Source organism: Oncorhynchus tshawytscha, linkage group LG13 (genome assembly GCF_018296145.1).
Source record: "Oncorhynchus tshawytscha isolate Ot180627B linkage group LG13, Otsh_v2.0, whole genome shotgun sequence".
Taxonomy (NCBI): Eukaryota; Metazoa; Chordata; class Actinopteri; order Salmoniformes; family Salmonidae; genus Oncorhynchus; species Oncorhynchus tshawytscha.
In genome coordinates this window covers 36,754,580-36,771,151 of record NC_056441.1, presented here as the reverse complement: position 1 = coordinate 36,771,151, position 16,572 = coordinate 36,754,580, and the positions used below count along the sequence as shown (strand labels likewise).

At 41.8% G+C, this 16,572-nt stretch overlaps 1 protein-coding gene and 1 pseudogene across 2 annotated transcripts; one reads left to right on the top strand and one right to left on the bottom strand.

Moving 5' to 3' along the window:
- Positions 1-525: 525 nt before the first annotated feature.
- On the bottom strand, positions 526-7,032 carry LOC112266032 (C3a anaphylatoxin chemotactic receptor-like). The gene is made up of 2 exons (XM_042295646.1): positions 6,742-7,032; positions 526-3,471 (listed from the first exon to the last, which is right to left on the bottom strand). Exon 2 carries the CDS (start codon positions 3,468-3,470, stop codon positions 2,427-2,429), a length of 1,044 nt encoding a protein of 347 aa, XP_042151580.1. The 5' UTR covers position 3,471; positions 6,742-7,032; the 3' UTR covers positions 526-2,426.
- A 528-nt stretch (positions 7,033-7,560) lies between these two features.
- On the top strand, positions 7,561-14,467 carry LOC112264846 (annotated as a pseudogene). Its single transcript, XR_006078616.1, has 9 exons — positions 7,561-7,684; positions 7,775-7,857; positions 8,621-8,989; positions 11,737-12,048; positions 12,576-12,842; positions 13,000-13,096; positions 13,227-13,245; positions 13,542-13,631; positions 13,799-14,467. The product of XR_006078616.1 is annotated as a sialoadhesin-like (transcript).
- The last annotated feature ends 2,105 nt before the right edge of the window (positions 14,468-16,572 follow it).

Here is a 16,572-nt window from a genome sequence, read left to right as displayed (position 1 = left end):
AAATAAATAAAACATTTAAAAAACTTGCAGTTAGCCACTGATTCTGTCCAAACCATTCATTTCTGAATTTGCGATTTCCAACTTGTTGTGTAATGTTAATATCCAATGGCCGATGAGCACTGATACGTTTTATTTATCATTTCTATTCATATGACAAGGATTGAAAAGGATTTGCCGACGTGATTCATGATGATGACTGCTTGTCTAGCTTGCTAGCTAAGATTATCAAAGCTATGGTAAATATAACATGATTTGACGTAATTTTATCTGTGGCCAATGACCTTGAGCCTTCTTGGATGGGCACTTCTAATGTAAATCTATGACAGTACTCAAGGGGGCTTGAACTATCTAGCTCTCCCTGTAGATTTTGTGGTGACATAGTGTCCCCATGAGTGGCAGAACACTGAGCCAATTACGGCGCAACTAGAGAAGATTACCAACCCCTAAGGCTCAGTATTTTCCACTGGCTGCCTCTCCACCACAGAGAGCACTGAGCTAGGCTGAAACGCCTGCATTTTGGAGACGCCTTACTCAAGAGTGCAACAAAGAGAACATGTTTGTATGCCGCTTTATTAACTCAATAATAAGAATTTTGAAATACAATGCCAAAATAGCATGCAAAACAGGCAACAGAAAAGTTTTTAGCTAAACAGGTGGGGCTTATAACAGGCCCTGAATAAAAATTATTACATTGTATGTTTAGCTGATATGTGAGCCAATACATTGAAGCAGCATATCAAATTGGGATAATGTTGTAGGTTGCACCGGAAAGTATTTGCCATTTAATATTATTTCATTAGAAATCAGATTATTTCAAAAGGCTAGCTAGCTTGCAGTGTTTAGCAAATTAAGGGAAGACAACAAGACAAGATACTCTTCTTTTGCTTTCACAACAAATGAGAAGACACCAAGAAAACCTCTGTCGCCCCCTTGTGAATGTTGACCAGTGAAAAAGCAACTATAGAGGATATGTGTTGCTGAAACAGAAGCAAAGAAAAACCTAACTGGTGTATTAAATACATATCCAGCAGCACCCTTCACCCCCACTGCCTTCAACCCATTTTATTATTTCACATGTTGCTCAATTCAAGACCTTTAGACTCATGACAAATCAAATGAATCAGACATAAAGTAGGAGTTCCCTCTTCCTATAGGTCAACATGTTGATTGAAGAATGTGATATCCGTTGGCGTGGTACTTTCTCAACAATGGCAATTGGTCAATTTGTTTTACACACATTGATTAAAAAAATTATTTTACATTGATAAAGGGCAGAGCATCAAAAAGATGAGAGGAAGGAGGGTGCGGCTGGCTGGTCTGTTCTGTTTGTTCCCATCCATTTATGTTCCTTTCCTCCATTGTCCTGAGTTGGATTTCTGTTTCTCTGCATCCTGGACGTTTAGGCCTTTTATGAATGACAACGCTAGCTACACTGTGTCAGACAATACAGGAAAACAGTTGAGAATTTTTATCAAAAGATAAATAGATGTCAGCTGAATTGTCTCTTTCATACCTTATATTTTAGTACAGGAGTCCTGAAAAATATAATCAGAGAAAGGAGAAGGAGGGAGAGAGCGAGAAAGAGATGGAAAGTGAACTGAATTGTGGTTTTCATTTCTCTTCCGCTGTGAGTGTGACATTGCATATTAAGTGGAAACGTGACCACACGGTTTTATCTGAACTGGCAACCACAGAGCTTCAGCTAAGCCTCTGTGTTCACCTCTGATACAGTTAGTCTGAAGGAGAGACCAGTCATGTGACTGAGACATGATAGAAACCGTCTGTCTAGGAGGAGCAATGTGGTGACTAAAAGAGAAACAAGCGACCACCACGCTTCCTCAAGTCAAGTTGTCCAGATCACATCCTCTTCTTCTGACTCCCTTTCACCTTTCTTCCTATTTTCTCTCAACTCTTTATTTTCCCCTCTTTGTATCATCAATGAGAGTGAATGAGGTGTCAGCAATATGACAAATTCACCAGTGGCACATAAGGATGCTGCCAAGTAGTTGACAATGATTCCAAAAGCTGAAAAGCTGAAATGTAAAATGGGAATAAATATCCTTGTTTTTCCACTGTTGAAACATGACACTTATTAAAACATAGCATGACTGAAGTCATCTATGACTTTCCCCAAAAGATGTACCACTTCCCCTGATATGTTATTTTATATTTCCTTGACACAGTTCCACTTTCTTTCTGGGATTTTCATCACATAACACTTAGAAAATGTGAAACTGATTTATTGAGTAATTTATGTAAATGCACAGTTACTCTATGTCTATATGTATCCCAAATGATAAAAACTCTGAAATATGTGTGTCTACACAAGTTGGGAAAACCTATTCAGTGTTTACTAGCCTGTGAGCTAATAAGGACTGAAACCACTCCTCATACCAAATGTGACTTCTCTCAGACGTGGGCCACATTCACTTGAGACTGAGTGCAGGTTGTGACGCAGAACCAGAACTATTATGCACTGTTCGCTCGTTGGACTGCGTGTTTCGATCATCTCTGTCATCGGCTAGTGCTCTCCGGTACACCCCCTCTAAGGTCTGCCTGAACCTCGACCCTCTCATGTCCAACCCCATACAGAAGTACAGCAGCGGGTTCACACAACTGTTGAAGTAGGTAAAGGCTGTGGCCCCTGTCAGCCCCCCCGTCACCAACGTACTGTTGCTGTTCACCATCTTGACCAATAGGAGACAGTGGTAGGGCGCCCAGCACAGGAAGAAAGCACAGACCAGCGATACCAAGATACGGAGTGGACGTGACTTGCCCAACAGGCGGGTACGTCGGATGCCTAGCCCTGCCAGGATGTAGCAGCAGAGGATGATGAGGAAAGGAAGCAGGAAACCGCATAGGAAGCGCATTAGGTAGAGCGCTAGCTTAGCGCTGTTATCGCCTTTTGGCTCATTGTCCTCCAGAGAGCACTTGCTCAGGTTATTCTTGCCGAGGTAAACCTGGCGGTAGGCGAAGTGGGGGGCGCTCAAAATGGCCGCCACAGCCCACACGCCTGCACTCACCAGGCGTGCGGAGCAGATTGTCCTACGCCGTTTGGTAAAGACGGGGTGCCAGATGCAGAGCGTCCGGTCCATGCTGATTACGGCGAGTAGGAACACACTGCAGAACATGTTGGTATACCTGAAGAAGCCGTTGAACTTGCATAAGAAGATGCCGAACGGCCAGTAGTCGAAGAAGAGCTTCTTGGTCAGCGAGAGCACACGGCTCAGGCAGAAGATGAGGTCGGCCACGGCCAGGTTGACCAGCCACACATTGGTGATGGTGGGCTTGAGCTTGAAGCCTGCCACCCAGATGACTACAGAGTTGCCCGTGGTGCCCAGGACAATGGTCAGCGTGAGAAGGACAATGTTTAATTTGTTCATGATGGCATCGATGTCCACCACCTTGGCTTCGTCATCTCGGGCGGCTGAGGTGACGAGGGCAAACGGAATGGTGGCGTTTGGTGTCATTCTGTAAAAAAAAGGCAACAAGGGTGTGAATACACAGCATGACTTCCTTCTAGTCTACAGTATACTTAATGGCTTTCGTTTAGATAAGTCATATTGTGTAACACTGTTTCCTCTAATGGTAGAACACTTTGTCACAGCCAGCAGCCAGTCAGTTAAAATCTTCTTCGGGATGTACTGTCCACGAGATGGTTGAGCTGACGTAGGCTAATGTGATTAGCACGAGATTGTAAGTAACAAGAAAATTTCCCAGGACATAGATATGTCTGATATTGTCAGAAAGCTTAAATTCTTGTTAATCTAACTGCACTGTCCAGTTTACAGTAGCTATTACAGTGAAATAATACCATGCTATTGTTTGAGGAGAGTGGACAATTTTGAACATAAAAAGTTATTAATAAACAAATTAGGTACATTTGGGCAGCCTTCATACAACATTTTGAACAGAAATGCAATGGTTCCTTGGATCAGTCTAAAACTTTGCACATACACTGCTGCCATATAGAGGCCAAAATCTAAATTGCACTTGGGCTGGAATAATACATTATGGCCTTTCTCTTGCATTTCAAATATGATACAAAAAAAATGGTACAAAAAAAATACAAAATAACTTTAGTTTTCTTTCTTTGTATTGTCTTTTACCAGATCTATTGTGTTATATTCTCCTACATTCCATGTTCTATTGTGTTATATTCACATTTCCACAATATTCAAAGTGTTTCCTTTGAAATGGTACCAAGAATATGCATATCCTTGCTTCAGTGCCTGAGCTACAGGCAGTTAGATTTGGGTATGTCATTTTAGACGAAAACTTTTAAAAAGGGGCGGATTCTTAAGAGGTTTTAATATTATCAGGAAGAGGACTCATACTCACAAATGAACAGAACTCTATAAATTCTTGACTTTAAGATTACAATTAAATATATTTTGCTATTTAGGAAGTATTCTGAATCTTCAGATGGGATGTTGTGTACCAGGCATGATGTAGTCTATTCAGGACAATCTATTTCTATGTCTGAGTCATTCTGTGTGTGTGACTGTGAATGTGTGTGGGTATTTTTGTGAGTATGTGGCGGGTGTCTGGGACTGTGAACTGCCCACAGTTTTACCCTTTAAAAAAAACTTTTTCCCAAAGTGCACACCACAGGAGGCTGCTGAGGGGAGGACAGCTCATAATAATGGCTGGAATGGACTAAATGGAATGGTATCAATCACCTGTTTCATGTATTTGACACCATTCCACTCATTCCACTTTGTATTTGACAGCATTCCACCGATTCCACTCCAGCCATTACCACGAGCCCCAATTAAGATGCCACCAACCTCCTGTGGTGCACACTCACACACTATACAATTCATCGGATATTGACATACTGTCTGCAATCCCCCTGAAAAATATCAGTCCAACAAGGAACGTGTAAGAACACGATTGCCATCCTGATCCTCTTTGCATACAGTATCTCCATTTCCTTTCCAGAGGCATGCATGGACAGGAATCATAAAATGTTTTTGGCTTATGACTCATTTGACCAGTCTCTGTGTCATAGCTGTGAGAACTTGGGGTGCTGCTCCACCCCCTGGTGGTGAGATAGTACATCTGCAGAAGAGGTTACAGCCTTATTCTAAAATTGATTAATTTGTTTTACCTCTGAAAAAAATCCCAACAGTATGATGCTGTCACCACCAATCTTCACCGTAGGGATAGTATTGGCCAGGTGATGAGCGGTGCCTGGTTTCCTCCAGATGTGACGCTTGGCATTCAGGCCAAAGAGTTCACTCTTGGTGGTATGAGAGTCCTTTAGGCACCCTTTTTAAAAGGACAAAGCGAACTGCTGTCATGTGCCTTTTACAGAGGAGTGGCTTCCGTCTGGCCACTCTACCATAAAGGCCTGATTGGTGTAGTGCTGCAGAGATGGTTGTCCTTCTGGAAAGTTCTCCTATTTCCACAGAGGAACTCTGGACCTATGTCAGAGTGCCCATTGGGTTCTTGGTCACCAGCCAATTTTTTGTATTGAATAAATTTGCAAAAATATATTTTAAAAATGTTTTTTTGCCTTGTCATTACCAGATATTTTGTGTAGATTGATGAGAAATAAAAACTATTGAATCCATTTTAGAATAAGGCTGTAATGTAACAAAATATTGAAAAACCCAAGGGGTCTGAATATTTTCCGAATGCACTGTATATATATTCCCATGAGTGAGCCAACAGTAAAAGAAAACATAGTCCTGTTGTCTGGCAACCAATACGCTTCCAGTCTATATAAGGGATGGGGTTTACCTAGGAGCAAGACAATTAGGAATGCGTTATTGTGCCATGAGCCAAGGACTCACTCCACCTCTCGTTTTGTGTTGTTTTATGAGCAGAGGCTTCTTTGATATGACGCTAATATGTTTTCAATCGCCCTAAATTCTTGTGTTGTCATAAAGCTGGCTCTCTGCACTAGGTCAAAATCAATATTGACAGGCTACATTCATTGATTGTTCTTTATCAGTTTGAGGATGTATTGCATTCATGTAAATACACCTTACAAAGTCAAATCCTTTCGGCTTCATTTCTTTATTGTCAAGATAAAGAATGATGTCTTATCGTTAGATGTGACTGACATACTGTTTGTACTGGCGTCCACTAGCACAGTGGACGGATTGTTCTGGACTTCATTGTATACACGATGAAGATTACATTGTTTTGTTACGCCTCCTATTTTATGGCACTGTTTGTGTTACTGCAATATTTATGCTTGCCTACGTGATTAAATGCTGTTCGCCCCTGCTCGTAAACGTAGAAGAGACTTTGTTTTCAACGATTTACTGTTGCTGGCTAAATTAAGTTTCAATGAATGCTGGAAAAAAAACGTCCATATCTAGCCTAGATTTTACTCAATATTTTAATCTACGGTAGTAATGTATATCAGCGGCTAATTATTATCCGTTTTGTTGGCAACTCAATTTGAGCTGGCAAGTGGTGATATTGCAATGGAAAGCAATGGACACAGATTAAGGGTAACATTTCTTCTTCATATAGTCCCTGACGGATGATCTGTATATATTCAGCTAACTATCCACAGAATCTCATAATTTGTCCAGAATAGGCTATAGCATGCTACAACTACGTACGTCTACAGTTTGGGTGGCCAGTGTAGATAGTCAGAACATCTAGAGAATATTTTCTCTTGTATTTTAAAATATCCAAATAAAGTGATTTAAGAAACTAAATGAAAAGTAAAGCCAAAAAATGCTGTTTACGGTAGTTATTCATACGGATAATGCTTACCTATGAGTTGAGATGCTTCAGAAGTAGCTGTCCAGCATGTTTAGCTTCAGTGGTTGAACAAAGCGTGGAGGTTCATAGTTCTAAACTGTGTGTCTTTAGTTTACAGACGATCTTCTCCGTCTTTCCTGTGTGTGTGAGTGTGTCTGTGTATCTAAGTGATGAAACTCCAGCCATAAGTCATTGTGTCACTTGGGTGAAGTGGCCAGAGAAAAGTAATCAGATGTGTGAACTTCCTGTCTCTCGCTCTCTCTTTCTCACATTCCATCTCTCTCGCTCCCATCCACTCTCTCCGCTCACACAGATAGGGGGTGTGTAAGGGGGTGTGTACTACTGCCCATGCCTTACTCGGGTTGTTAGACGCTCTTCCCTCTTCAACTGGAGTCCTAGAGTGTCCACTTCCTGCCTGTATTCTCTATGTTCAGCCAACAGACACCCAGAATGAGGCGAATGCGCCCAAAATCAATAGTAATTAGTAATAAATTATGACTTTAGGATTAGAGTATATCACTCTCCAAATGTACCAATAGCTGTCTTACTGATGCATGTACTGCACGACTGTATACAGAGCTTTATAAAAGCTATCTGCGGGATGCCTCAGGCCCCTGATAGTTTTGGTGGCTCCTACATGGGGATGTTGCACTCTGGTGGCAGACTGTGTCAAGTCATCACGTTGTGCCTTAATACAATAAAGAAGTCAGAGACGTCCTGTCACAGAATGTTGCAACCAATTGTAAATGTTCTAATGTTCCATCAGCTGTAGCAAACATCCTCTTTATTCTGATGTTTGTCATTGGTTCAACATTAAGCAAACAGGGTTTGGATTTCCCTTTATTTCCCAATGCATATAAAAGAAAAGACAACTTCTTGCTTTGATTGAACACCCTGTGCCATTTCGGATATATCTGTGATCTCAATATCCATGATCTCCATTACTCAGTCACAGGTAAGGCTTTTTCATAAATGAATCTGAAAGACACGTTTAGAGTATTACACAATAAACACAGTCTTTTTCTGTCTCTCTGTTTATTTGAAGTGTATTGTTACTGTGGAAGGCAACCTCAACAACATCAGAGATGGGTCTGTGGTTAATTGCGTTCACCATTTTTCTGTTGAAAGGTCAGTTTCTCCCTAATTGTGCGTACTGTACTTCTTAACTTGTACACACTTAGACTTACTCACAATTTTACTGACATTTTACTGATAACAACTCTGCAATGTGTGCTTGTACGTTTTAACAAATGTGTGTGAGATTGATAAATCTTTGTGTATGTGTGTGCGTTTGTGTGTGTGTTTGTGTGTGTGTGTGTGTGTGTGTGTGCAGAGACATTTGTTTTGCTGTTCAGCCTGGCCTCATAGACTAGACGTAATATAATAAAAGTACGTCTGTGACACTCAAATAAGTATGATATGTTACCTTTGGTATGGTTACATAAGACAGAAGGTTATTAACTTCAAAAAACGAAAGGAAGGAGGGAGGTTGGTCGGGGAGGATGGGTAGACGTGAACGTCTAGCAACCCAAAGGTCTAATTTTTTAATCAAATCACGGACAACTTTAGCATTTTAACGAAATAGCAACTTTGCAACTATTCACAGTAGTACTTAGCCTGTTAGATCAACCTTCCCCTAAAACTAACCCCTAACCCTAACACCTAACCCTAACTTTAACCGTAATTTTAACCCTAACCACACATTTGCACATAAAAGTGGAATTCGTAACATATTATACAAATTGAAATGCGTGATATATCATATATGAATTATAATTCGTAACATATCATACTAAATGAAGGCAGACAGATTTTATGTTTACTATGTTATGTCTATCCCTGAGTCCAGGTTTTGCTGTTCAGTGTTTGTTGATGGTGCGGTGTTCTCCAGGTGCTCTCTGCCAACAGTGGAGTCTGTGGACGCCCCAAAGCATTGTGGCTGTTGGTGGATCCTGCCTAATGGTCCCATGTAGATTCCAGATCCCTGCGGAGTTTGATGCTACCTTGAACAACTGCACACCCCATGGGCTTTGGAAGAAACATTCAGAATGGGGAAATATCGTTTTCCACTCAGCCCAAACGGATGCCAAGAACATCATTAAGGGAATGATGTTAGGAAATCTGTTGAACAAGAACTGCACCACTATTTTCAACAGTTTCTCTTCAGGATATGATGACACATATATCTTTAGGCTGGAATGTGCTGAAACACATCACCTCAAGTATAACTTTCTACCAGGTGTAAATATCAATCATACAGGTACTGAATTTTACCTTTCCTAAGAAATATAATGCCTTAGGAAAGTATTCAGACCCCTTCACTTTTGCCACATTTTGTCACATTACAGCCTTATTCTAAAATTGATTATATACATTTTTCCCTCATCAATCTACATACAATACCCCATAATGACAAAGCAAAAACAGGATTTTATAAATTCTGTATTTATACAAGTATTCAGATTGTTTGCCATGAGACTCGAATTTGAGCTCAGGTTCATCCTGTTTCCATTGGTCATCCTTGAGATGTTTCTACAACTTAATTGGAGTCCACCTGTGGTAAAATCTATTGATTGGAAATTATTTTGAAAAGCACACACCTGTCTATATAAGATCCCACAGTTGACAGTGCATGTCAGAGCAAAAACCAAACCTTGAGGTCAAATTAATTGTCCGTAGAGCTCAGAGACAGGATTGTGTCGAGGCAAAGATCTGGGGAAGGGTACCGAAACATTTCTGGAGCATTAAAGGTCCCCAAGAACACAGTGGCCTCCATCATTCTTAAATGGAAGAAGTTTGGAACCACCAAGACTCTTCCTGTCACACCCTGATGTGTTTCACCTGTCTTTGTGCTTGTCTCCACCCCCCTCCAGGTGTCGCCCATCTTCCCCATTATCCCCTGTGTATTTATACCTATGTTCTCTGTTTGTCTGTTGCCGGTTCGTTTTGTTTGTGAAACATACCAGCATTTGTTCGCCTGCTCCTGTCTGTTTCTTGCACCTGTGTCTTAGTCTTCCTGGTTTTGACCCTTCTGCCTGCCCTGATCCTGAGCCTGCCTGCCGTTCTATGCCTTGCCCCACCTCACTGGATTATTGACCACTGCCTGCCCTGACCCTGAGACTGCCTGCCGTTCTGGACCCTTTGCATCTTCTCTGGATTACTGACCCTTGCCTGCCTTTGACCTGTCGTTTGCCTGTCCCTCTATTTAGAAATAAACTTTTGTTTCTTTGACACTGTCTGCCTCTGGGTCATACCTGAAACGTGATACTTCCTTGGTCAGGGAGGTGACCAAGAACTCGATAGTCACTCTGACAGAGCTCCAGAGTTCCTCTATGGAGATGGGAGAACCTTCCAGAAGGACAACAATCTCTGCAGTAATCCACCAATCAGGCCAGACGAAAGCCACTCCTCAGTAAAAGGCACATGACAGCCCGCTTGGAGTTTGCCAAGAGGCACCTAAAGACTCTCAGACCATGAGAAACAATATTCTCTGGTCTGGTGAAACCAAGATTGAACTCTTTGGCCTGAATGCTCAGTGTCACGTCTGGAGGAAACCTGGCACCATTCCTGTGAAGCATGGTGGTGGCAGCATCATGCTGTGGGGATGTTTTTCAGCGACAGGGACTGGGAGACTAGTCAGGATCAAGGGAAAGTACAGAGAGATCCTTGATGAAAACCTGCTCCAGAGCGCTCAGGACCTCAGACTGGGGGCGAAGGTTCACCTTCCAGCAGGACAATGACCCTAAGCACACAGCCAAGACAACGCAGGAGTGGCTTTGAGGTGAGTCTCTGAATGTCCTTGAGAGGCCCAGCCAGAGCCCAGACTTGAACCCGATATAACATCCCTGGAGAAAGCTGAAAATAGCTGTGCAGCAACATTCCCCATCCAACTTGACAGAGCTTGAGTGGATCTGCAGAGAAGAAAGGGAGAATTTCCCCAAATACTGGTGTGCCAAGCTTGTAGCGTCATACCCAAGAAGACTCGAGGGTGTAATCTCTGCCAAAGGTGCTTCAACGAAGATCTGAGTAAAGGGTCTGAATACTCATGTAAATGTGATATTTAAGTTTTTTTATTTGTAATAAATTTACTAGCATTTCTAAAAAAAAAAACGTGTTTTTTCTTTGTCATTATGGGGTATTGTGTGTAGATTGATGAGGGGAAAAAACAATTTAATCCATTTTAGAATAAGGCTGTAACATAACAAAATGTGGGGAAGTCAAGGGGTCTGAATACTTTCCGAATGCACTGTATATGATTTCCAATTGAAGTATACCCTTAGGGCTAAACGTTCTAACAGAATGACTAGATTGAACTCTTATAAATACTAACAGCAAATATAGGGCTCGATCCAGTCAGATGGAGCGTTAACGCGTGATGGCCGTCATCCGCATAATGGATGTTTTGGTGGGGTTGGATATGTGACTGCGGTAAGAGCTGACACATTGGTGAGTGGCTGCTCTTGTGTGTCTCAAACCACTTCCTTCCTTATTATCCCTACCACTTTAGAAGTTCAAAACAGTGATAGAAAGTGTAGGCTCTATCGATGATAGAAATGATTACTCTCAAGTAATATCATTAAACTAAATGGGCTATGGCCAACAAAAGCCACCTGGCTACGTTCTCCTTATTTATGTAAGGAGTCATCAATGAGGCAACATTTTCAGAACTGCCTACTTCTAATGTGTCTGCATGGGATTTGTCGAATTGTAAAATCGGGTGGTCCAATTCAGTCTCCGTGATAAGGTAACACAAGGAGCCATTTGTGGATTTGAACTATTCCACCTCAGAAATCACCAAAACAACCGTTTGCGGATGTCGGCTAAAGCGGATCTGATTGAATCGAGCCCCTAGAATCAAATACTCAACATGAAAAGTGATATTGTTAGCAAAGTTAGTTTCAACCTGGTTGCCCCACCACGGCATGCCATTGAGCTATACTCAGGCCACTTTCTGTCATGTTATTGATTCAATATCACCCTTTCTCCCACATATCGTCATCCACCCAGACACCCCACCCAGACCCCAACTGATCTCTATGGGCAACATCATGGAGGGGGAGTGGGCTAGACTGAGCTGCTCTGCCCCCGCCCCCTGCCCTACATTGCCACCCTCCCTGACCTGGACCTCTAGGCTGGGTGGAAGTGTTGAGAGCCGGCTACAGGAGGGTATAGATGGGCTCATGACCATGACCTCCACCCTGACATTTACCGCCTCCCTCCGGCATCACGGGCTGATGGTCAAATGCGCCGCCTGCTACACACTGCAGCCAGGGGGCACCACCAAGACGACTCAGGGGAACCTGACCCTCAATGTTCTGTGTGAGAGACCACAACAACCATAATCATATGACCATACCGCCACCTTATGACCACAACCGTAAACAGTAGTGTAATCTCCTTATTCTGTGTTTAAACATGTTTAGTGATTTAACTGTTAAGTGCTAAACAGTATTAAAGAGCACAGGGCATAAAAAACGAACTGGTTAGACATGAATTAGCAGATAATAGGCAGTGATTTAGCTAATCATACCTGTGCAAGGATTCTTCCCTTCCTCATTCTGTACACTGTATGTGTATCTTCTCAATAGTGGTTTCGAGATCACGTTCTCAATACTATGGCAACTTTCCAGCTCACTAGCGAGACTTCAAAATGACACTAATCATTTGTATTTTTTCCTGTTTTCTCTCATTCACTTCAACACGTTGTATTTCTATCATTCGTACGCTCGTTGACGCTCACATGACGAACGTTCCCCCTGTGGGAATTGGTGTTTAATATTTCAAATCAAAATGAGCTTGTATGCCTCACAGGTAGTTGAATTAACTGTGTGGATGTTGTCTTCCAGATGCCCCTAAAAACACTGTAGCCCTGTCCAACCCAACAGGCCCTGTGCCTGAGGGTAGGTCAGTGACCCTGACCTGCCAGAGTGATGCCAACCCACCGGTGGAGAGCTACTCCTGGTACAAAGACATCAGTGGGAAGGAGACCTGGAAGGCCAATGGGCAGACACTAGTCCTCCTGGTCAGCAAGGCGGACAGCGGACTCTACCTCTGTGAGGCCCACAACCAGAACGGATCACAGAGGTCAAAGGCCATGCCTCTGGAGTTCGAAAGTAAGCCATTTTGTTCACTACGTTTGACCTAATAGTGCACTATACGAAATAGAGTGCCATTTGATTGGTTGAAAAGTGCTGCTGTGGGTAACACTCAAGACAAATGGACAACAAATTCACTTTGAAAAAAAACATGTTCTATTCCGATTGTTCTCAGGCGACCAATCTTTCAAGATGGCCCCCTACATCATCTGTGGAGTGATGGTGTTGCTTTATGTTCTGACCGTCACCGTGGATGTGTATAAATATAAAAGGTATCATTGTTTACGTAGTCATGCCCATCGAGTTTAGGAATAGATTTATATAATAGATTTCTTGAAGGACTGTTCCAATCGTCTTTGTTCTAACCCAAGTTCCCCCCCCCCCTTTTCCTTCCCTCATAAGTCTCTCCAGAAGACTGAAAGTAAGAGGAACATTTTCATTTCATAATATTCTGTTTAACCAACCTCAACCACTGAGCAATTTTAAGACATTGGCAGTAGATGACGCAGTTTGATACTCAGAGTTTGATGTGTTAAATTCCACGTCAAAAACTTTAACAATTCTCAGTGTGACTATTATACATGTTGCGCCTTTGACAACGTTTACTGGGGTTTTGTATAAAACATGTATTGTATTAAATGTTATATAGTATTGCTACCTCTGTTGGGTAATATGACTCCTCTGTTTACATGAAATGATTTATCCTCAATATTTTAGCAGATAGAGCTCTCCCTCTCAGGGAAAGCGGACAACACATACACCAACCTAAGGATCGCCAGCACCAGCTCTGACTATGACGAACTCCAGGTGACTATGAAGAAAAACCTCAAATATAAATTCAAAACAACAAATTACAAAGTCTGAGTTTTTAGGTATTTAAGCTAACTGTTATGTATGAGGATTCATTTGAATAAGGTACAGTTAAAAAAATCATAAATGTGTTCGTGTGTGTACACAATGTTTTCCTCTGACAGATGACCAGGGCTGTCCCAGGTAAATCTAACTCTCATGAAAACCCCAATGGAATTGGCAGAGGAAGTGAAAGAGCTGCGCCCTGAAACCACATGGCAAAACAGCTCCAGATTGAACCTTTTCATTTGAGCTTTTGTATGGAAAATGATCATCTTGTATCTTTTGCTTCGGATCATACTGTATATTTTTTTGTCACAAAAGACATGATATTATATATTTTAACCTGGTGTTTTCTGAATGTCATCAACCTCTGTTAGTGTATTTCGCCTGAAAGAGTTCATCATGATCCAGAGGCGTCATGCACCTGATTTAAAAAAAAAGGGAGCATTGATGGCCAAATTGCATATCTTTGGATTCATGTGTAAGATGAACCATAGCTTCTGTATTTTCAGTGTACAAATGGATAAACTCAATGGGCATAATGCCTCTGTGTTGCCCCTGTGAGCTATGTATTTACATCTCAATGTGTAAGGCTGTATATCTGAATTAATGCAATGCTTTATGCACTGATAGTTGTATTTCCTAAAATAGTACTAAATTGTTCTTGAAGGATTTTGGTTTGAGGTTCAGCATCATCAGTGTATTGCTGTCGTCTTCGCTGTAGATGATGTTAAACCATGCAGGGGGTTGTGGGTTGTGTGGTAATCAGTCGAATAAATCTCTTAATGCCATTCTACCGTGTTCTCTCTCTTGACATTCCACACATTCCATTGCCTCCATCAATGAACAGGAAAGAAAGTAGAGGAGTGGGTGGCCGGTCGGGGGGAAATGGCAAAAGAAGCAGGGCGTTATCTGACATCACTTTTTGACCCTCCCCCTCCCTGCCCCCCCCTCGGGGCCCCTGATTTCCCACCAGGAGGGAAGTGGCGGATCTTTGATGACATCATAGAGCACTCATCTCCTTTGTCTGCTCTGTGTGAGTCTCTTTGCGTTCATGTCCATCCATGAAACAACAACAGGCAGAATGCTAGCAGAGAGATCTGACAGTACTTGCTAGCTACAGAGAGGGTCGGGGGGGTTGTGTGTGGGGTGCAGTGTGGGGACATTTTTGGGGATTATTTTACTAAGGGAGGAGAACGATTTAAAATTCAGATAAAAATGAATCACCACTTAGCAACCGTTTCAAATACAGTATCAAACATGTCTGATTAATGGTCGTTTTGAATCATCTCTTTTAGCTGAGCCTCATTGCAACTCATATCATATCAGAGTTAAGGAGTGGGACAATTTTTTCCCCCAGTGTGTGATTGCGTCACTAATTCAAAGCCAAGATTATTCCATAGAACAGCCTGATAGGAGAACCCAACCAGTAAAACCTAACCAGTTTTAAGAACACAACCAGTATAAAGACCCGAACCAATATAAAGACCCGAACCAATATAAAGACCCTAACCAGTAGAAAGAACCCAACCAGTATAAAGAATCCAACTGGTATAAAGAACCCAACCAGAACCCAACTAATGAACCCAACCAGTATAAAGAACCCAACCGGTATAAAGAATACAACTGGTATAAAAAACCCAACCAGAACCCATCTAATGAACCCAACCAGTATAAAGAACCAAAACTGTATAAAGAACCCAACCAGTGTAAAGAACCCAAACAGAACCCAACTAATGAACCCAACCAGTATAAAGAACCCAATCGATATAAAGAATACAACTGGTATAAAGAACCCAACCAGAACCCAACTAATGAACCCAACCAGTATAAAGAACCAAAACTGTATAAAGAACCCAACCAGTGTAAAGAACCCAAACAGAACCCAACTAATGAACCCAACCAGTATAAAGAATCTAACTGGTTTAAAGAACCCAACCAGAACCCAACTAATGAACCCAACCAGTATAAATAACCCATCCAGTACGAATCAAATCAAATCACGTTTATTTATATAGCCCTTCGTACATCAGCTGATGTCTCAAAGTGCTGCACAGAAACCCAGCCTAAAACCCCAAACAGCAAGCAATGCAGGTGAAGAAGCCAACCAGTATAAAGAATCCAATAGGTATAAAGAACCCAACCAGTAAAAAGGACCCAACCAGTATAAAGAACCCAACCGGTATGATGGAAAACAAAGAAAAGAAAGTGAATAGCTGTGTTTTGGAAGGGAGGAGGGAGAGAGGAGAATTGCGGGGGCATTCTTCTATGAATGGAGAGGGTGACTCAGGTGACGTGTCATCGTACAGATTCTATAAAAGAGAACGTTTGGGTTTGTGAACTCATTTAGTGGGACGAACGATTGAGGCTGCTGACAGTTTATTTACAGCTTTTGGATTTTGGGGTGACAATGAAAAGTAAGTATTTCTGATATACTATTGACTGGGGATGTATGTCTGTGTGTGTTGGGTGAGGGTGCAAATTTAATGTTTAGTTGTGCAATTATGACATATTTATATACATAAGTGCTCAAAATTGTTGGTACCCTCCACAAAAAATGAAGAATGCACTATTTTCTCTGAAATAATTTGAAACTGACAAAAGTAATTGGCATCCACCATTGTTTATTCCATATTTATTTATTTTTACATTTAGAATATATATTTTTACCCCCTTTTCTCCCCAATTTCATGGTATCCAATTGGTAGTTACAGTCTTGTCTCATCACTGCAACTCCCGTACAGACTCGGGAGAGGCGAAGGTCAAGAGCCGTGCGTCCTCCGAAACACAACCCAACCATGCCGCACTGCTTCTTGACACAATGCCCACTTAACCCGGAAGCCAACCGCACCAATGTGTCAGAGGACTTTTAAAAAATGTTTTTATTTCGCCTTTA

Coding starts and splice junctions, on each gene's coding strand:
- LOC112266032 (XM_042295646.1), bottom strand. CDS start 3,470: ATGACACCAAACGCCACCATTCCGTTTGCCCTCGTCACCTCAGCCGCC.